This window comes from Myodes glareolus, chromosome 3 (genome assembly GCF_982192425.1).
Source record: "Myodes glareolus chromosome 3, mMyoGla1.1, whole genome shotgun sequence".
Lineage (NCBI taxonomy): Eukaryota > Metazoa > Chordata > Mammalia > Rodentia > Cricetidae > Myodes > Myodes glareolus.
Window position 1 is genome coordinate 96,826,164 of NC_142028.1, and position 26,424 is coordinate 96,852,587.

At 40.2% G+C, this 26,424-nt stretch overlaps 1 protein-coding gene across 1 annotated transcript; it reads left to right on the top strand.

The window, feature by feature from the left end:
• The first annotated feature begins 16,059 nt into the window (after window positions 1-16,059).
• Eqtn (equatorin) lies at window positions 16,060-26,086 on the top strand. The gene is made up of 8 exons (XM_048453083.3): window positions 16,060-16,229; window positions 16,410-16,601; window positions 17,586-17,672; window positions 19,128-19,220; window positions 19,792-19,836; window positions 20,966-21,025; window positions 24,091-24,244; window positions 25,525-26,086. The coding sequence occupies exons 1-8, from the start codon at window positions 16,154-16,156 to the stop codon at window positions 25,937-25,939; spliced, it is 1,122 nt and encodes a 373-aa protein (XP_048309040.1). The 5' UTR covers window positions 16,060-16,153; the 3' UTR covers window positions 25,940-26,086.
• Window positions 26,087-26,424: the final 338 nt, after the last annotated feature.

Consider the following 26,424-nt stretch of genomic DNA (forward strand, 5'->3'; position numbering starts at 1 on the left):
TGGTCTACAAGAGCTAGTTCCAGGACAGGCACCAAAAACTACAGAGAAACCCTGTCTCGAAAAAATAAAAAAAAAAAATGTTTTAGTGAGTAGAAAGTGAAAATCTCATCTTTAAAATCAATACAAATATTGGTTTAATTGATTTTGAACTTACCAATTTTCTCCCCTAGCATGTAAGAAATTACACATTTTATATAGAGCAAGATAATATCTTTAGTTTCTATGTTATCCTCATTAAAAACACCAATTTAGGAATGTAGCTCAATGCCTGAGATCTTGTAATCTCTGTCTGTTTACGTAGGAGCTTGGCATTCCATGCTAGTCTGTCCCCTGGATCTGGTCCTATAGAGTGGAGAATCAGATTGTCCCCTGTGTCTGCTACAGCTGTGTGTCTGCTACAGGTGTTTAACTACTGTGGCTACTTGCTGAAGAGATTCCTAGTAGTTCTAGGCTGAGACCTTCATCCTTTTTGAATTTTTTAGTATTCTGCAAAAAAAAAAAAATTTACTTTTTATAGTAATTTAAAGTCAAGTACCCAAGAAAAATAATGGTTTATTTACAAGACGTAATGAAATCCTGAGTTTTAATTCCATAAAGCATTTATTTCGTTGGAAATTCATTCCTCCATATGTTAGGGATTCTTACTAATTAAGCCTTGGCTTTAACTTTCTGATTGTGGCCATGGCTTTTGAGACCTGCATTGTGTTAGTCTTATTTGTGTTTAAATGGTTTTCTGCCTCACTGAACCTCAAGTTTATCTTTCCACGGAATGCTAGTTTAAACACAGGCTTACACCATATATGCATTTGTTCAGAATCTTGCATTTTCAAAAAGAGATACTCAAATAGAATGCTTGCTTCTCCCCCCCCCCCCAATATTTTTCCTATTGCCCTACAAGGCATATTAGGGCATAAAGGATTTAGTGTGTATGAGGTTGGGGCTATAGGGGAGGGCAGTGTAGCTGGTGGACTAACCAAAACTAAGGATATTTGTAAACAACTTCACGGAAACCCACTAGTTAGCTAATTTCTAAGTACAAGTTTAGAAAAGGAAATTTGGACAGGATTCCCCGTATTAATGAGACAGTGCCACTCCCAGAAGACATGGGTTATTAAACTGAAATTGAAGTACAAGGCAAGGGATGACTCCCTATTGATCAGGAGACCCCAGAAGTCTCCAAAATCAAAGTCCTGATTGCCCTTGGCCACTGTGCTGTCTATTCCTATGCCACCTTGACACACAAACTAGTTACCTGAAAGGAGGGAATCTCAACTGAGAAGATGCCTCCATAAGATCTAGCTTAATTAGTGATTGGTGGGGGAGGGCCCAGTCTATTGTGGGTGATGTCATCTCTGGGCTGTTGGTCCTGGGTTTATAATAAAGGCTGTGAGCAAACCAGTAAGCAGCACCCCTGCATGGCCTCTGCGTCAGCTTCTGCTTCCAGGTCCCTGCCCTGATTGAGCTCCTGTCGTGACTTTTATTGGTGAAGCATAAGCTACATAAACCCTTTTTCCCCAGCTTGGTTTTTGGTCATTGTGTTTCATTACAGCAATAGAAACCCTATCTCCAAGACAGCTACCCATCATATCGATATGGTAAGTCCCTGTTGCTGAAGTCAACACACACTTTGGATAGGACTTGAAGAAATCAGCTTCAGTTGTGTGGAAAACCATCCCTGCTGACTAGTGTTTATAGTCTGGAAGGTGCTATGTCATCCTGAGGGCTGAGAAGAGACATCAGTATTCCTATCCAGTGCTGGACCCAGCATGAATCAGTAGTGACTTGCCAGCCCTGATCATCTGTATGAGAATGGCCCCCATAGGCTCATGTGTTTGAGCACTTGGTCCCCAGTGGGTGGAGCTGTTTGGGAAGAATTAGGGGGTGGTACTCCCAGGAGGTGTATCATAGGGAGTTGGTGGCAGGTGCATTGAGGCTTCAAAAGCCATCCCCATCTCTTGTCTCTGCTGCTGCTCCAGTGCCTACCAGCCTGCTGCCGTGCTCCCCACTAAAATGGTCATGATCTCACCATATGAAACTGTAAGCCCCCAATAACCTCTTCCTGTGAGATGCCTTGGTGTCTCTTCAGAACAATAGAAGAGTAACTAAGATACCAGGCAAGATCTGCCCATTTGTGTAATAGTGGCGTGACTTATGGGGGAAACTTAACTGCTTTTCAATTGGATATGAGGCCTGGTCCACAGGAAGGAATCTTAAGGAAGGCACTATAATCCTAGTCAAAAGCTGGGAAGGTCATGGGCCCCAGGTTAGAGCCTGTTCTTGTTATTTTGGTAAATGGTCATGTCAGATTGCCTGTAGCCAGACTGGAGGCATTCATCCTTTGTCCGGAAACAACCTCTTACCCCTACTGTGCTTTAGTGATGTTTCTATATTTTCTGATTTCCCCCCATTAGTGTATATATTTTTATAATCAAAGAAAAATAATGATAATAAGATTCTTGAAGTCAGTTCAGAGTGCTAGTAGTGTGAGGGCCAGGCAGGAGTTTGGCTTAGCACAGGGAGACGGGTGACACAGTACCATTTGTAGGGAAGTGGCGTCAGGTACCAGAGGCAGGTAAGATGATCTAAATGGCTCCACTCCTCGGGGAAAAGATTCATGTTCAAATGGTGACCACAAGACACACAGGAAAAACTGTCTTTTCTGCAGTGATCAAATAGGTAAGCAGTGCCACAAAGGAGCTTACCCAGTGCCTGAAGATGCCTGACATGGAAAGCTGGGGCTACTTGATTCTTCTACGTTTTCCTAATTCTCCAATCAGTTATCAGTTCAATGAAGACAAGTTGAGACATGGGACATCCTGAGCTTTGGGTGGATTTAGCAACAGCCAAGCCATAGTTTCCTTTGAAAGAGTTCCACCGAGAAACCTCAGGTGGTCTGAGAAACCCAGACAGGAGAAGTGACTTAACTGGTAATACCAGTGGATTGTCAGAGTGGCTTCTGATAAGATCCATATACCAATCTCCACTGGTGGTTGTTGCAAGAAGAGCCAGGCCACTTGTTTGTCCCGGACGCCTGGCTAGCTTACACCCGAAATAACCACACAGAAACTGTATTAAATAAAACACTGCTTGGCCATTAGCTCTAACTTCTTATTGGCTAACTCTTACATATTAGTTTAACCCATCTCCATTAATCTTTGTATGGCCACGTGGCAGTAGTTTACCAGAGATTCTAACCAGTGTCCATCTCAGGCAGAGGATCCATGGCTTCTCTGACTCCGCCCTTCTTCCTCCCAGCATTCAGTTCTGTTTTCTCCACCCACCTAAGTTCTGCCCTATCAACTAGGCCAAGGCAGTTTCTTTATCCATTAACCAATGATGGGAAACAAGTGGAACTTGCCATTTTCATTGTGACGGCTTTGGTGACCAGCACTGTTTTAGCTTTGTGGAAGGTAGAAACAGTCTTCCCATGGGACTTGCCTTGCCCATTCTTATCTGAGGTTGTTTGGGTTTCTTACTTATGTGAGGAATCATGTGTATTGTGTCATTCTCTCCCTTTCTGTAGCTTCCCTGTTGGTTGACTCTTTCATATGCAAATTTCTGCAATCAGAAATTCATAAAGTTCCAAAAATCTAGAGTATTTTGAACCCCAGTATTATGACACAGATCTTATGATCAGCCATACTCAAAACCCAGGCACGCTGAAATACCTCGGGAGATTAGCTTCAGGATATATGTATACGGTGTATATAAAAAACTAATAAATTCTATATGTAAAGTAGGGAAAGCACTTCAAGATATAGGCAAATGTTGTGGACCAGCCTTGACAAAAATACCTCTTGTCAGGGTAGGGGTGCGGGCTTTTTGAAATATAAGTAATGAATGTGAAGACACATGAAAAATAAGAAGAACAGAAACCATGGAAAGTACCAGGAGGCCGTTCCAGTGAATATTGAAGTTGCCCGATCTTATTTTTCCATTCCATACATTTTTATACCCAAAAACAAACGGGGGAGAATATAATAAAAGACTTTATTAATATGACAAAAGGACAACTCAAACAGTTAATCGCTTTAACACTTTAAGACATCAAATCATTAACATTCTATTGTTTAGGCAGTGCTGCTACCCTAAACCACTATCCTGAAGACAGCCACTCCCCAGGTGACCTCATAGTTACAAAAGAAGGAACAGAGGTACATTTGCATATCCTTGTATAACCTGTCAGGATGACATGGACCTATGCATATGGGCTATCTTAATGTCAAAACAATTAAGTAATTACATCCTAAGTCGGGACAGACAGCTAAGCTTGTCAGCCACTTTGAGCAACCTCCAACTCTCTGACCCTCAGACAGGTAGAAATAAGCTTACACTTTGGGCCCCCTCTTTTTATTCATGTTAATAAAGCCTGTGCTTCTGCAACAGGACAGATGATCGTGTTTGTCTTAGGTGAACACTTCCCTGTTTCCCAGACTTACCTGTCTTTGGTACATGTATTCTGATTATTCATATCGGTGTCTTAGGTGCCTGGGAAGAGAAAGATCTAAGCCGTCTATAACTGCTGACCTCTTTAAGCAAAGGGCTAAGGGAGAAAGTACCTCTGGGCTCTGTGTCTGTGAGCCAATTTTTTGTCAAGAGAGCTCATCATTAGATGTTTTGTAAATAAACATGACCCTAAAGGCTACAGTCTCCTAATTAAAGGAGAGGAGGATCACCAGGGTTGGGAATGTACTTTTTAATTGGTCTAGAGTATTTCTTGACAATTTTTAGTTGTATCAGAATCTAAATATTTTATCAAATCTGTCAAATTAAACACTCATAGGGAGTGTCAAACTTTTCTTAACATCTTGTGGTGAACCAAAGCAGTTACAAACATTAACCGGTCAATACTGTAATTCTTGAGTGTAAATTAACAATAAACACACAATTTGTTGCATCACAATTCTCTTAAATCCATTCTAATCAAAGGACAAGAAAGGTTTCTCTGATGAGTCAGAGTCCAGCCACATTGCTGCTTTTAATTAATTGTCCCAGTCTCTGAGGAGCAGCAAAAAGTCCTTAGACTACTCCTCGTGTTTGAAGAGGGGCTTCATTCACTGCCTGTAACCGAGATCTTTTTCCCCTGAGGAGAAAACTGAGGTCTCAGTTCTCAGGCTCTCTCTATATTTCAACAGCAGATTGAATACCACACTGACAAAATGAGTTCTGTCTCAAAGATTAAAACCGTCAAATGTTCAGTCTGTGTTTCTGGTCCGGCTCCATAGTAAACAGGACTCACTAGGTCTGGAAGACTGCGTAACAAGTCCATCAAGAGGCTGGGAATCATCAGTCATAGGTCTTCTCTCCCTTGTCAGACTGCAGCAAACCGTGGTCAGGATCATTGGCTCAGGCACCTCATTCCTCGGCCTGCAGCATGGTGGGATGAGGAAGTCAGGATCACACAGAGAACCTCTTTCTGTTTCTCCTATGGAGTCATCAGCGGCTATGATATCAACAGGACTGGCATTTCTCTGCTGTATATACAGTCATCTCATCCAGCTTTATTGTTTCCTGTGAAAAAAGCATTAGCATATTTTTGACCTCAAACTGATACAGGGTCAGGTCTTTTCCAAAATCCAGTGAAAGGGTTTGGTTTGTTTTTTTTTTTTCTTGCTTTAGCAAAGTTTACCTTGGTGCCATCATGCCAAAATCTGTCCACAGCAGATTGCTTGCTGGCATCCATAAAAGGTGTATAACGTAAGGCATTATGTGACAATTTTTAATTTTTTGTTTTTATCCTTTTAAGTTGTTTTCAAGGATCCATGGGCACACTCAACAATTTCTTTTCACCATTAATAGCATATGCCACTCTTTTATTGAAAGAACCATCTGTAAAATTTAGCATAACATCTTTTCAGGGATCTGATGTAGGTGGGTCTTTTGCCTATGTGTTACTTTCATTGGACTACCTTGGCCTTTGATAGGACAGCAGCTTAGCTAGATGGAGTGGACAGAACAGAATGCTGGGGAAAAGAAAGCAGAGTTAGGCAGACAACATGATTCCCCTTCCCAAGACGGATGCTGGCTAGACTCATGTCGGTAAGCCACGACCTCGTGGTGACATACAGATTATTAGAAATGGGTTAGTTAAGATGTGAGAGTTAGCCAATAAGAGGCTGGAGATAATGGGCCAGGCAGTGTTTAAATGAATAGTTTCCATGTAATTATTTCGGGTGTAAACTAGCTGGGTGGCACCGGAATGCAACCCTCCACCTCCTTTTACTACAGAGTGGTGCCCAACGTTGTAACACCCGATTCTGTGTTACCCCCTCGGTACAGTGGCGAGCGAACTGTACTGTACGTGAGTCGGGCAAGGGCCTGGAGATTGAAAGAACATACAAGAGACCTGGGTCATTTGAAAAGAGATCAGCTGAATGCCTGCCGTTTATTCAACTTTGGGGAAATCCTTATATACCTAGCTGCTGCACAAGGATTTCCCCCCAGGCAGGAAATCCCCCATACCAAAGATGAAACAATGCCCTACAGCTAATCACCAGGTGGGGCAGAAGGAGCACAGGAACTTAGCTGGCTGACTAGAAATTGTCCTCAAGATGCACCCCAGGAGCAAGGGTAGACCCGGGCCCTACACAATGTGGTAACTAAATCCATTTAAAAACCTGAGAGGGCTTAAAAAATGAGGGGAAAGAGAGTTTAACACAGCTTTTTGCTGTTTGCTAGGACGTGCCATAGAGAGATTTCCTGTTTCAGCAATAGCGGCAGAAAAAAAGCCGCATCATTTTAAAACGCAGCTTCCTGGGCTGTGCCGCCAGCGCAAACTCCAGCTATAAAGCATTTCAATGGTTTTTATGGGACTGGATGTTTCTGTTCCCACTAGGGATCGGGAAGAAAGTACTCTGAGACCATGCCAATGGCTCAGCACTCCTGCCTGCACCGGGGCAGACGGTGGAATCAAGCTTAGGAGAGCATTGCCGCCGTACAGAGAGATGTTTCCAGGCTGCACAGTGCTCTGTGCATCAGATTTAACTGTAACGTGGAGGAAAAGAGTTTCTATGCTGCACACTCAGTCTCAGAGTTAAAGTGCTGAGTGTGGCTCCTACCTGGAGGTCCCAGAGCTAGCAGAAATGGTACATTCTCCATTTTAAAATTGGAGAGAGGTGAAGCCAACATCCAGAGAAGCCCACGGCTCTGTGACTCAGAGGCGCAGCTGATTCAGTCACAAGCGGCTCCGCCATGTTGGACTGGGCGGGGCAAGTCCGCAGTACCTGTTTTTGACCTAGAAATGTCACAGCTTAGATTCTTAAGTGCTTAGCAATTTAAAAACTCAAAGCAAAAACAGACATCACAATAGGACAGATTCAGACATAAAAGGCCTCTAAATGGATCACAGTGTTGGATGACTGTATGTAGGCTTAGGAGAGAGAAGAAAAAGATTATAGAAAATAAAGTCTTTAAAGAGACAGAGTACAGAGTTTTGAATCCAAGTGAACCACATGTGCATCCTGTAATTTCTGTACTACCAGAGCCAATTCTCTCTCAGCCTCAGCTGATAATTTTCTTGGACTGTTTATGTCCTTTTCGCCATGTAAGGTTTGAAATAAATTACTTAGTTCTTGAGTTGTTAATCCAATTGTAGGACATAGAAAGTTACTATCTCCCAGAAATTTTTGAAAATCATTAAGAGTTCATAACTGAACTCTCTTGGTTTGTACTTTTGATTGCTGAATTTTTTTTGAAAACCTATCTTATATCCTAAATAATTAATAGACTCTTCTCTGTGTACTTTTTTTTTTCAGGAGCAATTTGTAATCCCTAGCAAGGTAAATTTTTCTTTACCTCTTCAGTCTGAATCAGCCAGTAGGATATCATCCATATAATGGTAAATTATAGATACAGGGAACTGCTTACAAATTAGTTATAATGGGCGATGGTGTTGTATAAAATATTGACAAAAGGTGGAGCTGTTTAACATTCCTTGTGGAAGAATATTCTAATGGCATCTTTTAACAGGCTGGGAATTTATTATAAGTAGCAACTGTGAAGGCAAACTTTTCTCTGTCCTGTTCTTGTATAGTTATAGTAAAAAAAAGAAGCAATCTTTTAAATAAATCACTCTAATAGATAATAAAGAATTCAAGGGAATTCTAGCCCATTGGCTGAACCACCTTAGTTTTGGCTCTTAAGTATGTTAACATTCTCCATTTTCCTGCTATTTTTATAACAAATGTAGGAAAATTTCAAGGACTGGTCAATTCTTCAGTATGTTGATCATTTAACTGCTCTTGTACCAGCTGTTCTAGTGTCTGTAATTTTTCTGATGTCAAATGCCATTGTTTCACCCACACGGGTTTGTCGACTAACCATTTAAAGTTAGGAGTACCCATACCTCTGAAATCCCAAGAACTGCTGTGCCCTCCTTAGGTACAACTTGAATGATCTGTGGCCATGCTTGATAATATCTTTTACTATTTCCTTAGAAGCATTCCTTACTTTATAGTTTGTTTCTGAGATTGGGGGAATGTTAATCCGTGTTTTCCATTGTTGCAACAACTCAAGTCTCCACCATTTAATTGTTATCTTAGCCATATATGGTTTTAACTTTAAAAGGGTTAGGTCCAATATCAATTGTATTTCAGATCCCTTCTATGGGTGCTGATCTTCCAAAGGTGATGATTAATTTCTTGTATCCATTTTTACCCTCAGCTTCCTAGTATGATACAATAAAAAACTGTTGACGAGTGAGTGTGCACTCTGAGGACTTAAAGTAGAAATAACTGATGGTTTTATATATGTATAAAAGTTCAGATTTGTATTTTAAGATATCTTGTAAGATAATACATTTTGAGATAAGTAATAAAATGATTGATCCTTTCTTTCTGACTATAAACAGCAGCTTGCCAGTACAAAAGGAACTGGCTGAAATATACTTGGCTTGCTTAAACTTTGTTGATAAATTATAAAAGTATCTTTGCTTTGGGGAGAAGATGGTTATGGTGGGAAAATCAATACAAAGAAAAATGTGTAACTATCTGTGGGTTTCTAAGAAAAACACGTGACTTCTGATCTTAATGAGATTTTTCCTATCTATTTTAATTTGTTTTTGGAAGATATGTAACTTGTGGTTGTGAGGTAATATTTTCTTGTGTAGATTTTTTTGTCATGGGAGACATAAAAGGGATGAAAGAAAAATAAGAGAAGTAAAAGGGAAACATCAGGGAAGATGTAGGAGGAGAACGTCAGGGAAGAAGTAGAAGGAGAACTTGGAAGAGAAGAAGAAGAGGAGGAAGAGGAGAAGGAGGAGGAGGAGGAGGAGGAAGAAGAAGAAGAAGAAGAAGAAGAAGAAGAAGAAGAAGAAGAAGAAGAAGAAGAAGAAGAAGAAGAAGAAGAACAACAACAACAACAACAACAACAACAACAGGGAAGAACAGAAGAGAAAGAACAAAGCAGGAGCAGAGAGAGAAAATAAAATGAAGAACTGAGCTTTGCCCCTCAGATGAAGTCCCCGCGTGTGTCTTTGCATCTGTTTAGTAGTTTGCCAGCCCCATGCCTCCTCTTCAGTTTTCCTGATCTGATGAGGGTGGGTCCGTTGGCACCTTTATTTTGAAAACCAGATGGTCTGTATTTGACAGGAAATTTATTTTGTTTTTATTCCCTTTTATAGTGTGACTTTTAATCATAAAAGTTGAAGATATGCACTCCTCATTTTCCCTTTTTTCAAACTTTACCAAATTTCCTAGTACTTTAATGTAGCACCATTTATTTTTAAAATGGATACCTTACCTGACTTTTAAGTACTGAATCAGAAAAGCACCAAATAAAAGAAGATCTGGGGGGGAAAGCAGCTTTCCTAGTGAACCTCAATTCATACAGAGAAGCCCCTGAAGTCCCCTAGAGGGAGCATCAAGGATGAATCTGCAAAATTGCAACTTCCTACCACAGGCTGATGACTAGAGGGGTTTTTATCAACACTCCAGGGGATGCTCCTGCCTGCTCCCCCGAGACAAGGATTGGTTGTGATACATTTGGTCTGTGTAATATTTGAAATAATTGAAAGGCAAGAATTTGGGTCATGGAATTAATAGTGGAGAGAGAGCAAGAGAAAAAGAAGGGGAGGAGAAAGAGAGAGAGAGAGAGAGAGAGAGAGAGAGAGAGAGAGAGAGGTGAGAGAATGGAGAGAGAGAGAGAGATAAAGGGGAGAAAGTAGGAGGAGCAAGAATTATAGAGAACCTAGAGAGAGGAGGAGAAAGACAGGAAGAAGAGTACAAATGGAAGTTACAATACAGCAAGAATGCTTGTACATTGCAAAGAGTGTTTCTGTAACAGAAGTGATCAGATTTAATAGAAAGTAGTGTGTGTAAGGACATTATTATCACAGTTTACCTGGACATTGAAACACTAGTGCAGAAGTGGACCAAAGCACACTGATGTGCCAGTATTGGTGTGTGCATAGAACACGTGAATGTCTGTGAACTGTTATCCATGTGGGTGTGTTAGTACTTCAGGACACATGGAAATACAAGTAAAGGTGTGGACATGGATTCACTATTACAGGAATGATCACACATGTTCTTGTAAAGATACACACATGGACATCTGAATACACAGATATGAACATAATACTACAACAGGATTCATGGGTTAGTACATCAGTACTCACGGAAGTACTAGACAGGAGCACTCAAGACTATATTGCTGTATCACTGGCATGAATGTACTAGTAGAGAAGCACACACACACCTAATACTAAAGCACCACACAATAGAATCTTTGCCCAAATAGGTATATAATGCAGTATAAACTGGTGTGTATTTAACTCAAAACAGATGGATGTACTTGTAAAGCCAGAGCATACCGTAACTAGAGCAACAGCTTACCATTTTTTCAGGAGTAGAGCACTGACTGTGCCAGAATGGACACAGTGCAAATGGAAGTAATAATCCATCAGCAAAATGGTTGTGCTACTAATGTATCACACACAAGTCTGTTGCGGCAAACATGATCATGGACTTACTAGAAAGCAGTGCAGAGGATAATATTATTGTAGAGGTTTATATAAACATTGAAGCCCTAGTGCAGAAGAGCAGGGGACACTGATGTCCTAATATTGGTGTGTCCAAGTATTTGCTAGCACATCAAAGCACATGGATGTCTGTGAACAGTAACGCACTTATGTTTACCAGTATAACTGAACACATAGAAATACATATAAAGTAACACACATGGATTTGATAGTTCATAATTGATAATGCTTTTTCTGGTAAACCCACACACATAGATGTCTTCGTACAACTGCCCACAGATGTACTATAACAAAAACACACGGGCATATAACACTACAACAAGATTCACTGGTGTACTACATCGGTACTCATGGAACCACTAGACAAAAGCACACAAGGACATCACTGCACATCACTGCACATGAACGTGCTAGCAAGTCACTGCACACATATCCAATACTAATGCACTGCATAATGGCATCTTTCCAAATGCTGCTTGTACAACTGCTTTAGCAATATACCAGTGTGCTTTCACAACAAAGCACTTGGATATACTTGCAGAGCTCAGAACATGCCTGAACAGCAGCACACACAGTTTTAGGAGCAGAGTAATGCATGGGGATGGGTGAGTACTTGGCACAATGGAAGTAGCAGTACAGCAACAAGAGTGGTTTGTACACTAACGTATCACGCTCAGAGGTACTGTTGGAGAACGCACATGAATGTAAGACTGCAGCAGAAATTCATGGATCTATGGCATCAGGACTCATGGAAGCACTAGAAAGGAGCACACAGGATATTCTAGTGTATCACCACAAATTCATGTCCTAGTTGAGCACCAAAAATGGTCTATGACAAAGCACTACAGAATGGAATCTCTGCAAAAAAAAAATTCTATGTAGACTTCCTGCAGAACAAGGTGCTGTGTACTAACATCAAAGAAGACAGATGGACTTTTAGGCCTGAACATTCATGTGATACAGCAGCAGGACTCTGACTCTTCTACTTGGAGTAGATTCCGTGTGCCTACACAGAATTCTGTACCCAGATTCTGGGCTCCTACAGTTTAGAATGCTGGAAGTGCCTCTCTCCCTGTCTTTCTCTTCTCTCTCTACCTCTGTCATCTATGTCTTTGCTCTCTCTCTCCTTCCATTGTCTTCCCTCTCTCCACCCTTACCTCTTTCTCTCCATTTCTCTCACTTCTCTTAATTTCTCTCATAACCTCTCTATCCTCTCTCTCATCTGCTGCTCTCCCTGATGACTCTCTCGTCTCCATTTTCTCCTCTCTGCCTCACCTTTCTCTCTATACTCCCTCAACAGGCTCCCTCACCTCTCATTGGTCTCTCCTCTCTTCTCCTCCTCCTCCTCCTCCTCCTCCTCTCTCTCTCTTTCTCTCTCTCTCTCTCTCTCTCTCTCTCTCTCTCACCCTCCACTCCTCTCCATCTGTCTGGTCTCTCTCATTGTCTCATCACTTTCCATTCTCTTCTTCCTAACTCCTCTCTTCTCTTTCTTGACTTCATCTCTCATCCCTCTTTCCTCTCTTACTCTCCCTGTATCTTCTCTGTCTCTCATTTTCTCTTTCTCTCATTTGTCTATTGCCCCTTCTCTTTATCCCTTCTTCTCCATCACATCTCTCTCATTTCTATGTTGTGGAATATTCCTTTACAGTGCGTGAATATGTGTCACCATGATTGGTTTAATAAAGAGCCAAACGGCCATTAGGTGAGCAGAAATAAGTTAGGTGGGATTTCTGGAGACAGAGAGCTCTGAGAAGAAGAAAGGAGGAGACACCAATGGAGACAGAGAGAGCAGATGGATGTGCAGGAGGAAAAGGAAAAGCCATTAGTCACATGCCAACACATAAATGAATAGAAATGGATGAATTTAAGTTATAAAAGCTAATGGGACAAATCTAAACTATAGGCTGAGTTTTCATAATTAATAAGTCTTTGTGTCATTTCTTATGAGCTGGCAGCCTCCCAAAAAATCTATTTACACCTCTCTGTCCCCCTCTCCTGTCTCTATCCCTCCTCCCACATCACTCTCCTCTCACTATCCCCTCTCTGTGTTCCATCTCTCTTCTTTCTCTCTTCTGTGACCTTCCTCATGTTCCTGCCCCCTCTCTTCTCTCTCCCCTCTCTCTCTTCATCATTATTGTTGCTGCACCATAATCTCTATTTGCACTGTGTACTTGAATATCCCAGGAAACTACACGATTAAAAAAAAATGTGACCTGATGTTCTACTTCAGGTATTTACAGATCTGTACAAGTCTATTCTTCTGCTATGTTACTAATGCACATTAGATAGAGGGGCTAGAAAGAGAGAGAGATGAAGGAGAGGGAGAGGAGAGAGAATAGCTGCAAGAGAGGGAAAACAAGAGGAGTGATATAGGAGAGAAAAAGAGGGGAGAAAGAGAGAAGAGATAAATGAAAGGAGACAGAAACAGGAGAAGAGAAAGGGAAGCATGCGATATAAGTGAGAGACAGTTGAAACGAGAGACGAGGAGAGAAGAGGTGAGGGTAAGGGAACACAGTGAGAGGTGAAAGAACAAAGTGGGAGGCAGGAGATGAAGTAGGAGGGAAGGAGGAAAATGGGGGATTGAGGAGAGAGTGAGTGAGAGAGAGGGAAAGAGAAGAGAGCACAGAGGGAACAATGAGGAGAGAGTGAGAAGAAAATATGAGGGGAGAGATGGGAGAGAGTGAGGAGCTAGAGAGGACAGAGAAGAGGAAAGGAAGAAGATGTGAGATAAGGGAGAGAAAGTGGAGGCAAGAAGGAGGATGGAGAGGGAGGGGGCTACAGAGAAGAGGGCAGGGAGAGATGAGGTGTGCATAAGAGGAGGGAGGAAAGAGAGAAAAGGTAGAGAGAGAAGATAAATGGGGAAAGAGAGAAGAGAAAGTGGAGACAAAGGAGACAGAGGGGAAGGAGAGAAGAGAGAAAAAGATGAGAATGTGATAAGGGAGGAGCGAAAAGGAAAGATAGAAAGGAGAGACAAGGCAGAGAGGAAAGTGGGAGAAGAGAGGAAAGAGAGTTAGGAGACAGAGAAAGGGAAGTGGAGTGTAAGGAGCGAGAGAAGGGGTGAGGGTAATGGTACAGAGAGGAGAATAAAATGGGAGAAAGGGGAAATAAGAGGAAATAGAAGAGAGAAGGGAAAGAGATGGGAGAGAGGAGAGAGAAACATGGAGAGAGTAGAGGGGGAGAAGAGGAAGAAATGGTAGAGGAGAAAGAGCGCAGGAAGGAAAGAGGGATAAAGGGGAAAGACAGGAAAGGGGAGAGAGTAGAGAGAGAATGAAGAGAAAAGATGAGGGGGAGAGGGGAGGAGAGAGGTGAGAGATACAGAAGAGAGAAGAAAGGAGAGGGAGAAATAAAAGGGATAGAAGGAAGGCAGGAGAGGAAGAGGGGAAAGAGATAGAGATGGGAGGGGCATAGGAAAGTGAGAGAGAGAGAGAGAGAGAGAGAGAGAATAGAGACAGGAGAAAGACAGGAGAGACAGGAGAAAGAAGACAGAGGAGCAGAAAGAATGAGAGACTGAGGCGTGAGAGGATGTAAGGGCTAGGAGAGGGAACGGACATGCAATGTTTCTGAGGATGACATCCAGGCTAACCTCTGGATGCCTGCACATGCATGTGCACACACATGCAAGCATACAACATGCACATGTGCACACAAAAGCTTTGAATAATCCACTAGAAAGCCAACCTGACAAAGTAACATACTCATCTCTATTCTTTTGTTTGTTTTTCGAGACAGGATTTCTCTGTAGTTTTGGAGCCTGTCCTGGAACTCACTCTGTAGCCAAGGATGACCTTGAACTCAAAGAGATCCTCCTGTCTCTGCCTCCCAAGTGCTGGGATTAAAGGTGTGCACCACCACTGCCTGGGTATTCATCTCTATTCTTGCTGAGCGTTCTTAGACTGCATGCTCGTCTACATGCAAATGCTCTTATCATACTAGTTTGTTGGGGAAAAAAAACCATGGTTAACATTTGAAAAGGGTTGCTTGCTGGAGTTTGTTTCTAGTCTTTAGACCAACATTGACATGTTGGACTTGTTGATCTAAAGAAAGGCCTGATAGCAGGTGTTTTTCAAACCAGTTGATTATGCAAGCTTTCTGTAGGCCATTTCACTGTATTGGACTTCAACGGAATAAACTTTTGAAATATAACCTTCATGGGTCAGTCAGGTCACAAATGCTGATCATACCTCAGGGCGGTCCTTCATAGGTCCTGTGTGGGTGCTGACCGCGCCACTGGGTGTTCCTTCTCAACGTCGGGTGAAGACTCTGCTGAGTTGGCCATGTCACCAGGCACTGGCAGTGAAGGACCACAGGTTTTACTTCACTTACGACCTTCACCCTCACTGAAGACAAGCATAAAGTCCTGCAAAATTATGCTGTTTTTCCTGATGTTTGTGTTGTAAGTATGGATATCATCTGATGTGGAGGGGTTATCATCAATAAAATGAAGGCTAGCATTCATAGTTAGGTGGTCCTGTAAAAATATCAATCAGTTCCCTGTCTTTACTGTTCATTCACTGTTTTTACATAAGTAATCCATGTACAAGACTATTCATGCTGGGGTAACTTTTTAACTGTTAAGTATTAGATAATTTTCTCCATTAAAATGTGCAGTAGAAGTTGGATGGCATTGAAAAAAAATGTATTAAACAAAACAAGCCTATCTTATAATGAAAATAATTCTTAAAAAAAAAGACGTTTCGCAAAATTTTTCTTAAAGAATTGTAGTCAAATAGTTTATGAATGAGAACTTACAGGGTATTTGGATTAAGATTTGAGTTTTGTTTTCTCTGACTAGGTTTTTATTTTATTTTATTTTATTTTGTTGTTTGTTTTGTTTCTCTCTCCGAAACATATGATGTCATTAGAAACAACACCTAAGTTCCCAAAGTTTTCATGTCACTATCAAGACTGATGAATTACAATTCATGGACCAATAACTAAAATTATTTTGTAAAAACACATTTGTTCCCTGTCAAAGAAAAAAATTTATTTCTTAAAACTAAAACCACCGTGACACCAAGAATGAAATGGTCATAATATGGAACCACAAAGCTCTGGGCGTTTCCCCGGCACTCTGTTTCCCAGTGATGTCATAATATCCTACTGAGTCTTCGGGCCTCCTGGGAAGGAAGCCCTGAGGAGACGGTAGATTGCTGGATCAATCACATCTGTTTCCCAATGTATTTTTTATTGTTTATCTTTTTATTTGAGGTTTTTCTCCCAGACATAAGCAATCTACAGCCCAGTGTGGAACGTAAGTTAAAAAAAAAATAAACAAACAAAAAACCTCCAAACCTTTAAAATTAGCCGATCAGAAGGCTGATCCTTATTTACAGAAAGTCAGAAAACGGCCGGGTTTTTTTTGCAGGTGGTGTACTATAATTTAACTTTTAAATCTCATTTGTCCCATGGTGCGTCCTGTTTTTTGTATTAGAGGACCTTGATGATACGCCGTCAGATGAAGAACAGTATTACTCAGATGATGAAAATGTGAGCAACAATGACTCTGAACATGAAGATGACAAAAATGAAGAATCTCATCCTCTCATACACAAACCAGAAGGAAATGAAGGTGGCACTCCTGCCCACGAGACACCCGTCAACTCCTATAAAGACACGAAACATTGTAAGTTTTTAAAGCTCTGATTGTACAGGTTTGGTTTTTCTTAGTCCTGCCTTTTAATCTCTCATCATTTTATTTCCCAGTTTTAAAACTCTAATTTACTTTGTAGACACTTCAGTGTGTAAAATTAGAACCTTATTTCTTACAACTTTTTGCATGAGACATTACAAAATTGTATAAGACTATATTTGCTACTAATACTGTCTACTGTGGTCCATCACGGCATTGTGATGCTTGCTTTAGTAAAAACTCATCTAATTTGATGGTAAATAGCCAAAACTTATTTTGAGGTGTGGATCCATTTCTTAAGACTGCTGAAACAAAATGCCACAAATTAGGAGTATAAAAACAATAGAAAACTATTTTCCTATAGTTCTAGGGGCTGGAAGTCTAAAAGCATAGAAGAACCAATCAAGTCAGGGCTCCATCCAAAGTAAAAGTCAAGAACTTTTTGTGCCTCCCTCAGTTGTGGTGGATCGAGTGTGCCTTTACTTGTAGAAACCTGTTTGAGCCTCTCCCTCGTCACGTAATATCCTTGCTGTTTCTGTGTGCAGACTTCCCTCTTGTACAATAACATTAGTCAAACCCATTTGGGAGCACACCCTCCTCCAATATGGAATATATTCTCAGCAAGTCTATCTCTACTCCTGTCTCATTTTCTGAGTGACCAGGGTTAAGATTTAGTGACTTTTTCCCCCACAAACTGACTTTGACATCTTATATACATATTTCCCATGAATTTCCTCAATAATTGGTTCTCAAAGTTGCTTATCATAAGAAAATTAGTTTGACTTTTCTCCTTATGAATTTTCAGCTTGCCCCTTGTTCCACTTTCTTTGAAAAAGAAAAAGTCTTATCCTTTTTTTTTTAATAATTATTTTTTCATTAGTCAGTGGATACTTTTTAAAGTTTAAAAATATACTATGAAGAAAAAAAATAAAATGGACAATTGGTGATTGCTAGAGACTTCCGGTTTTCTGTTCGTAGATGTGTTCACCACACAGAACTCAAATGGCACAGACTCTGAAATATCTGTGAGTGCTACCACGAACCTGAAGTTCGCGCTCAAGAACTGTAAGTACTGAATGCACAGTCGCTCCTCCAAAACAAAGACCTTGGGACAAGGTCCCAGAACAGCACCGGGGAAAGGGCCCCTTCTGGAGCCCATCTTGTGCTTCTGAAAGCCAGCAGAGTTATGACATCGCCTGGTTTGTTTTATCCTAAGTTTTCTTTCACACCATTTTCTGTGAAGCCCCATCACCACCATCACAGTGACCATTCCTGAAGAGGCAGACAGTCTCTCATTTCCAAACCTTCTGTTTCCCTGTTTGCATGAAAAGAAACATTAACTAAATTTAGAATTCCAGGCTACTACACATCTTGAGTAGACCCATATTTGTGGGATTATTTTCTCTTTTATACTTTGAATGGTGTGAAATAGCAGAAAAAAAAGTGACTCTTTCTGGCTAAGGCAAATTTCAATACTGGGGAAGATTCATTAATTACTAATAAATTTCCTTGACAATGATGGAGCATTTGAGCATTTCCAAGTCGTGTCACACATTTAGGGCAAACCTAGGTAAACTACCAGGGGTATCTTGCTTGTGTAGAGCGAACATCTTGAGTAGTGTGGGATAAGTTACAGTTAGCTCACTCTCGAGCATCCCAGACACCTCAAATTGCCTACGATATGGGTTACTGAAGACCATAGTACCCAAGCAAGAGATTCCAAAACCTCACAACTAGAGGATTGTCAACAAAGTTGGATAGAAAACACTTCGTGGTTTCTACTTATGGGCCTTGTGGGAACATTCCAAAAGAACTAGCCTATCAAATAAACGGTGAGCCCTAGGATAGCTTTCACTAACAACAAATTGCTTGAGCATTATTGCTAATGCTCCGTGGACAGTGGGGATAAACTGAGGCACCCGGATGTTCTTAGGATAGATGGTTGCCTTATAGCTTGGATTATTCACCTGCTTTGAGTTCTGCCTCAATATTTATTTCAGAAATACATTCCCTTCTCTATTCTTTGTGGTTAACAAACACCTGTGATGTATTTGTAGACTCTGGATTAATTCTGCCCCTCCTTGGAATCCCCCTTTGGTGGGTGGTGTCCCACGTGGACCTTATGGCACTATTGGTTAAGTTAACTACTACAGCCCAAGCACTCAGTGGTATGACCACATGGACACATCATAAGCTGAGATCTATACTAAGGCCTGTGTAGGGAGCCTGCCAAAGCCAGCCAGCGTAGCCAATAACTCACCATTGCCTCTAAAGGGCTGGGTTCTCTGCTTTGCCTCTCTTTCATGGAACACAGACATATTGGCCCTATTTCAAATACTCCATAATCACGAAAACACTATTTTCTGGTGTCTTCCTTCCTAATCATCATTTCTGATAAAAATGGCATCCTCTTCCTTTGTTCTCTCCTTGTCTTTGTTCCATTTTTAGTCTTCAAGCATGGAAACCCCAGGATTTGGTCAGTGTTTTAATATGCTGAAAATACTTTATCTCTTTTCCTAGACAAACTCGTCAACGCAACTGAAAAATCGCCAGAAAAATCCATCGGTGAAGAAGAAGAAAAATCTAATGAGCCCTCTCGTAAACATATACAAAGTATTAAAACTACTACACTGTATTGATATCTGGAGCATGTTATTATATGACTTATGCAATTAGCTTTCACTGCTCTGAAAATGACATAAGTGGCTAGCATGCCTAAAGAATCCATACTACTCTCATTTAGAGTCATCCTGAAGTCTTTTAAGTGGCAAATATGTAAGAGTCCCTTTTCAGAGGTCCCTGACAAATCATGGGGACTATATATATATATATATATTACAATTATAAATTCTTAGATCTAACTAGGATAATTATATGGTATATATGGGGTATGTTTTTAATATTTTTGATGACAATGTAAAATTTTCTACTTGACTAAGGAATAAATATATCTCTGGTCACAAAAATTAATGTTTCCTAAGATTATTTGAGGAAGGGTCTTGGGAGTGGGAGGCTACAAACTTAAAATCACTCTTTTATTTTCTTGCCAAGATCAGATCATTGTTCCTTATAAAGTATTTGTGAAGCTATGACAACCCAGGAAAACTCTCCTATGGTTTTTGAGGGAGTACATATTTGTAGACAATAGATTCTCACTCATTACCCATGTTATCTCTTTAAACAGCATCAACCCACAATGTGCCTGCATTTTGGACAAATCTAGCTAAAGGTAAATTCATGCAGTTAGGTAACTGGGGAAATGTTTCTAACATTTATATTGATGTTAATTTTCTAACATTTTATATAGAAACACAAGATCGCTCTAAATATTTCTAGCAATAATTAATAAGTTCATGTTTACTGCCCCTTGCAATAGCATCTGTAATATGCAGAGAAATGATAAAGTTGCAGTTCTGATTCTTCTGCATCCACACATATATCCTCCTACAAATGTTAGAGTCTAGAGTGTATCTTAAAATCAGAGAGGACACTTGCTGCTATAGTGGCATTGATTTTCTTGTCCTTTTATTGTAACTATCATGATCTTCCTATTTTATATCTTTCACTCCAGAAACAGATGAGCCCAGATTGAAAACCATTCACCTAAGTGCATGATGCAGCATTTCTAGCAAGGCTTTTGCCCAGTGTGGTCCTTCCATGTTTGGGACAGCATATGCATAAACACACAGAGATACACATCTAAGCAATGCACATAAAAGTGTAAAGTATCAGTGTATATTTGTGCATGAAGATAATGTGCACAGCATGACTACACAAGCACACATGCACAATACAATGCAAAGATCCATCTATGCATGCATATATTCTGCACAGATACAGAAGGACATATTAACATATGCAATGTAGGTGGCATATATGTGCATTATAAAATGAAAAATTTATCATATTCACTCAATTATTATTTGTATATTGTGTATTTACAATAAATATTATCTACTCGAGACTAAGATTTCTGTTAACCTAAAAATCAATATTTGTAGAACCTTCAAGATCATTTGTCAATATTGGCACAGTTTCAAATATTTTTAGTTGCCTGACAGGTGTCTGACAATCTTACCTTACACTGGCCCCTAAGTATAGTATTAAATGGTTTGTTAATAAATACTATGTTAAATAAGCATTAAGTATTTAGAATATACTAAATACTATGATGAATCTACAGGAAATAGGAGTGTATTAGATAAACTTTTTTGAATGTAAGTTATAGACATGTTCCCTTTACCAAACAATACTACAATGAATAATAATTCACATATTATACACACACTTTCACACACTTTCAAAAAATGTAGTAGTAAGTGAATGTTACTTATAACATCAACATATTGTCTTAACAGTTATAAATGAAACCCCAGTGAACATGAATGATAAAGATCAACTCTATCAAGCAATTCCAGGTAAGAACAAAGTACTTCAGTTAACAGATACATAAATATCACCTGAATTTTAGTGGCTGCATTGTGAAACAATTTCTCATAGCAAAGGGTAGTGAGTCTATGTGGGAGACTGTAGATGGTTAATGCCACATCAAAAGGACATTGACTCCATTAGATAAATTATACTTCTCAAGTATTCTTGTTGCCCCTTTACCAATGACTATTATCATCTTCTTGTCTTCTGACTTACAATGTTGAAACAGATTAAGATAGGTAAGTGAATAATACATACAATATATAGTCTTTTAAAAATGGTCTTTACTTCAAAGTTTTAAATGTAAAAAAAAACAATAGCAAAAGTAGAGTGCCCTTATCCCATTCAATTTTTTTATGTTAAGATTTAGTGTGTGTGTGTGTGTGTGTGTGTGTGTGTGTGTGTGTGTACGTGTCTGTGTCTGTGTCTGTGTGTGTCTGTGTGTACCACATGTGTGCAGGTGCTTGTGGAGACCAGAAGAGGGTGTCAGGTCCCCTGGAACTGAAGTTACAGGTGTCTGCGAGCCTCCTGACTTAGGTATGAAGAACCAAACTCCTAATTTGAATGGAAAGTTGTACTAAAAGGCAATGTTTTAGTTTTTGTGACGCCTGCACCACCTGGAACTGTGATCAGGCAAGGGTCTGGGGATTAAAGAACACACAGAGACATGGGTCACTCTTGAAGCAAGAATGCCAATTTTATTATGTTCCAGGACAGCTTATATAGTGCTGTCCTTGATTAGTGGCCACGCCCTAGCTCTCAGGATTTTCTACTGCCAGCCCACCAGAAAGCACTTCCTTGTTATCAGGAACTCATGAGGGTTTTGTGCTCAGAGCAGCTGCAAGCATAGGAAAACAAGTTGTTTACTTCACGAGGCAAGAGGTCATAGAAAGTTCAGGGTCTGAGGGTCTGCAGTCCCTAACAAATTTTTCTCAAACCCCTTGTCCTACAAATAAATAATTGGAAAATAGATATATTTGGTGGCATATCTGGCATCCATATGCTCAGTTCTGTAATGAATTATTTGACAAATGTAGCTCTTGCCTTGAGCTGCTTTAAGAAAATGGAAAGTCTTTTATATGCAGGGATGACAAATAGCGAGTTACCTTAGAAATACGTTGTCCTCCCTCTACTTGGCATTTAAATGATTGAACTTGGAGCTGACTGGTTTTCTACCATTTATTGAGGACACACTATGTATCAGGTATTCTGGTGTTTTAGCCACGTGTCAGTTCTCCCACCAACTCTATTTTATGAAGAAATTGAGGCATAAAGCAAAAGCCACCCCAAGCCTGTAGTTAACTTTCTATAACTTCCAGTGGTTAGACATTGTAAAGGCTTCTCTGGTTCTGACCTTGACTTTGATAAATGTGCTGTGTTAGGAAGAGTAAGGGATCTGTAGGAAAGGGAGACTGAGGCAAGCTTCAAATATCCTTTGGATGTTTTCTGTCTTGAACACCCCATCCCAAATAACTCAAACAGAGGCATAATACAAATTATAAATGCTCGGCCGATAGCTCAGGCTTATTACTAGCTAACTCTTACATTTAAATTAACCCATTTCTATTAATCCATATATTGCCACATGGCTTGTGTCTTTACCTGTCCTCTATCATGTCTTGATTCCTGGGAGGCTAACTGGCATCTCTTCAAACTCTGCTCTTCTTCTCAAAATCCTCTGTGTCTGCTGTTCCACCTATACTTCCTGCCCAGCTACAGTCGGACAGTTTTTTATTAACCAATGAGAGTCATACATATTCACAGTGTAGGAAATGATTGTTACAAAGCAGTCTTTTGTTAGGAGAGACCTAGGCAGCCATGAGAAAGTCCAGACAAGGGATGTGGCTTGATTTCTAGGAGATGACATTAGCTAGAGGATCTATGAGTTAACTCCAAGAGCATACCTACTTATAAAGACTTTTGGGAGCTGAGTTTCAGGATGATCAGAGCTATAAAGTTAGATCCTACCTCAGGGGGGAGACAAAAGACTTTAGGAGGGCAGTTCATTTTAATATAATCTACTTGATTATTCCAAAATGGGCCTTAAAGTCATATTACAGTCATTGATAACTGTACACATTTCATTACACTTGGTTTAAGATCTCTTTGTTGGCATTAGTGACTGAACCTAGACCTTTCAACATGCTAGCAAGAACTCTGCTTGGCTATATCCAAAGCACAATAATTAGAATATTTAAAAGTCAGAGAACATTGACATGGGAATCTATACCTGTCATTGATTATTACCTAAATATTACCTAGAAAGTAATGAAGGCCCTTGGAACACTGAATGGGCATGGGAGAACCGTGAGAAGGAACGTTTCAATATTAAATATATTTTAAGTCAGATATATTCTCATGAATCCCCAAAATCTGACATTAAAGAAACATTTCAATCAGTTTTTATTAGACTCTTAATGTCTCTGGAGCCAGATGTGATTTTGTGATTTAACGCATTTCAGGAATCTAGAGTTTATTCTTTTTAAAGAATTTCTACTTCTTTTTGTAACATCAGGTGCAGTAAGTTTAATGGTCTCAGTGACAAAATGGCAATCATACCTCTTAAGCCTTGTAAAGGAAACCACCAACACTACAGACTTTTAGTTCATAGGAATAACCAGTGTGTGCCCAACAGTAGGACAGTGCACCCTTTCCTTTCTGAAGAACCAGTGCCTCGCAAATTGTTCCAATAACCTTCTCAGAGACGATAAGATACTTGGAATGGTTTCGAGCAAAGCCAAGAAGAAAGGCTGTGACATAAAAATTTCATCATGGGTAGGTTGGGCTTAAAACCATGTTCTGATCAGTAGAAGATTTGCAAACTTTTGTGAGTGTATAAAATGGAATTAAGCACAGTTACTCCAAGATTGCTATGAGGACTAGAGAGAAAATCTGGGTATGTGGAAAGAAAAATGGTGGCCTTCTCTTTGCCATTGTCTGGGGTAGCAAAAGTGAGCTGTGAATGTTGCAGACAGATTTTGTCATTCTTATTCCTCAAGGAAAACATGCACAACGCTCAGTTCTCCATTGTGTTTTCTCTCTCTCCTCCAAGGCTCTGATTTGAACAATACCAACAAAGACAAGCTGTCAGAGATAGAGGAGGCCAAGATCAAATTAATGCTGGGGATCTCACTGATGACCCTTGTCCTCTTAATTCCCCTCTTGATATTTTGTTTTGCCACGCTGTACAAATTGAAACACCTAAGGTAAGCCTCCTGGCCTTAGCAGTTCATTGGTCCATGATGTAAAGCTCCCCTCCCTCCAACCTTTAGTGGGCTGATAGGAATATGCACCCTCCTCAGTAGTGTATAAGACATTCAGCTCGAATCCACTTTCTCTATGCATTATAAACATGGGCCCTATTTCAGGAAATGTCTTACTGTTTTTACCCCCAGTATTTTAAAGAGTCATAAATAGACTCCCAGTTGATTAGGAAGGATATACAGACTTCAGACAATGCTTCCTGGCTCTACATCCCTACAAAATAACCCTGGAGTACAAAGGCCATTTATTCTCTTCTAATTAACTCATTCACTTGGGATTGAACATTTAAAATTTGTGTAGCCTTGCTTAAGACCTCAAAAGAAACAGAAAATCTGCCACGTTTACACCTTGAGGCCTAGATATTTGTCTTAAATAATCATTTATCTTTTCTTACAAAAATATGACTCCTAACAGTGTGACGTGGGTGTCCCTGACTCTTTTGCCTGCTCTTGGGATCCTCTTCCTCCTACTGGGTTGCTTCATCCAATCTTGATAGGAGGCCTTACGCCTAGATTTGTTGTAACGTGTTCTGCCATGTTTAGTTGCTATCCCTGGGAGACCTGCTCTTTTCTGAAGGGAAATGGGACAGTGGAGCTGAGGGAAAGGGGAGGTGGGGAGAACTGGGTGGGGTGGAGTGAGGGAAGGTTGCAGCTGGGATGTACTCTATGAAAGAATAATAAAGAAAAAGAATTAAATATATTTATTATATTAATATTTATATAAATAATTATACACATATATATACTAAATTTCATTTGAGCCTGAAAGCCTGGACTCTTTACAGCCTCTTTTGGACAGTATCATAAATTAAAGTTCCACAGAATTACTTTTTAATCTTCACCATTATCATTAATTTTATTCTTTGATGATGGTGCTTGGATGAGGTACTTCTCCGACACATTAAACCTGTAATACTAAATGTTTATTTCCCTAATTCAGCTCATTTTATGTTTCTTGTTAAGCCCTTATTCATTCAGGCAACCTTTAGTGTTGGCTTTTAAATTCTAATATTGAAGTCTGAGACAGGCCGCATACACCAGGCATTCGTGGTTCATTTACACAAGGACTGAGAACAGTACAACTACAATGGGAGAAAGGCGGGACTCTCTGCCTTCCTTTGCTGATACATGGGGCAGCATCCATCTCTAGTTAACTGCTCTGATTTGAGTTACAAGTGTGCGTGCCTAGAGACGACTCCTGATGTGTGTTCTCCCCTTTCTAGTGACAAAAGCTTTGGCAATCAATACTCCGTCAACCCAGAGCTGGCGACTCTGTCTTACTTCCACCCATCTGAAGGTGTATCGGATACATCTTATTCCAGGAGCGGCGACAGCTCCTGGGGCAACACCACTTCAGACTTGAAACTATCCAGCACAAAAAAGTCAAAATTGAAACCTCTGGATTATTCTGGAGATTCTGATCAAACAGCCTTAAACGAGGAGGAAACAGCAGCCTTCCTTCCGCTCGAGGAGTCATACTTACTTCCACCCGAGGAGTCAACCTTCCTTCCTCCTGAGGAGCTGGGTGAGCAACCTGTTAGTGAGAACGTCCCTCTGGAGGAAATGAATGAGGAGCCCATGGTTGGTGAGGCAACCGTTGAGGCACCTTTGGTTGAGGAACAGCAAATCACTGAGTAAATAACTTTAATTCTTTGGTTGTATACATATATATAACAAGATCTTTGTGTCTCACATAGATATCTTAATTTTGAAACTACAAATTTAAGAGACATCTAAGTTTTCTGACGGCCTAAGGGCATATTCAATAAAAACTATCAGACTGATTATTTGTTATAAGAATTATTTAAAAGGAAATGTCCAAGGAAATAATTTAAGGGAAACTCACCAAAGAGAAACAATGCTGGAGACCAGGTTGCAAAAGGTACTCATGGAAGTGGCCCAGTGATAGACCACTTGACTAGCTCACCCAAGACCTCCTGGGAGCCATCAATCCACCCATCCATTCTTCAATAAAAATCCATACTTACGGTGGTTCATCTTTAAATGAGGGCGTTTACATCTTTACCTTCACCTGTGCCTGGATACTACCATCTACGTCAAGGCAAAAATCATCTGGCTTGTTTCATTAGCTACACGGTGGTACCAACCACAGATAAAACTAA

Coding starts and splice junctions, on each gene's coding strand:
- Eqtn (XM_048453083.3), top strand. CDS start 16,154: ATGTATTTTTTATTGTTTATCTTTTTATTTGAGGTTTTTCTCCCAGAC. Junction 17,673..19,127: donor GAAGTTCGCGCTCAAGAACT/GTAAGTACTGAA, acceptor CTCTTTTCCTAG/ACAAACTCGTCAACGCAACT. Junction 19,221..19,791: donor CTCTCGTAAACATATACAAA/GTATTAAAACTA, acceptor CTCTTTAAACAG/CATCAACCCACAATGTGCCT.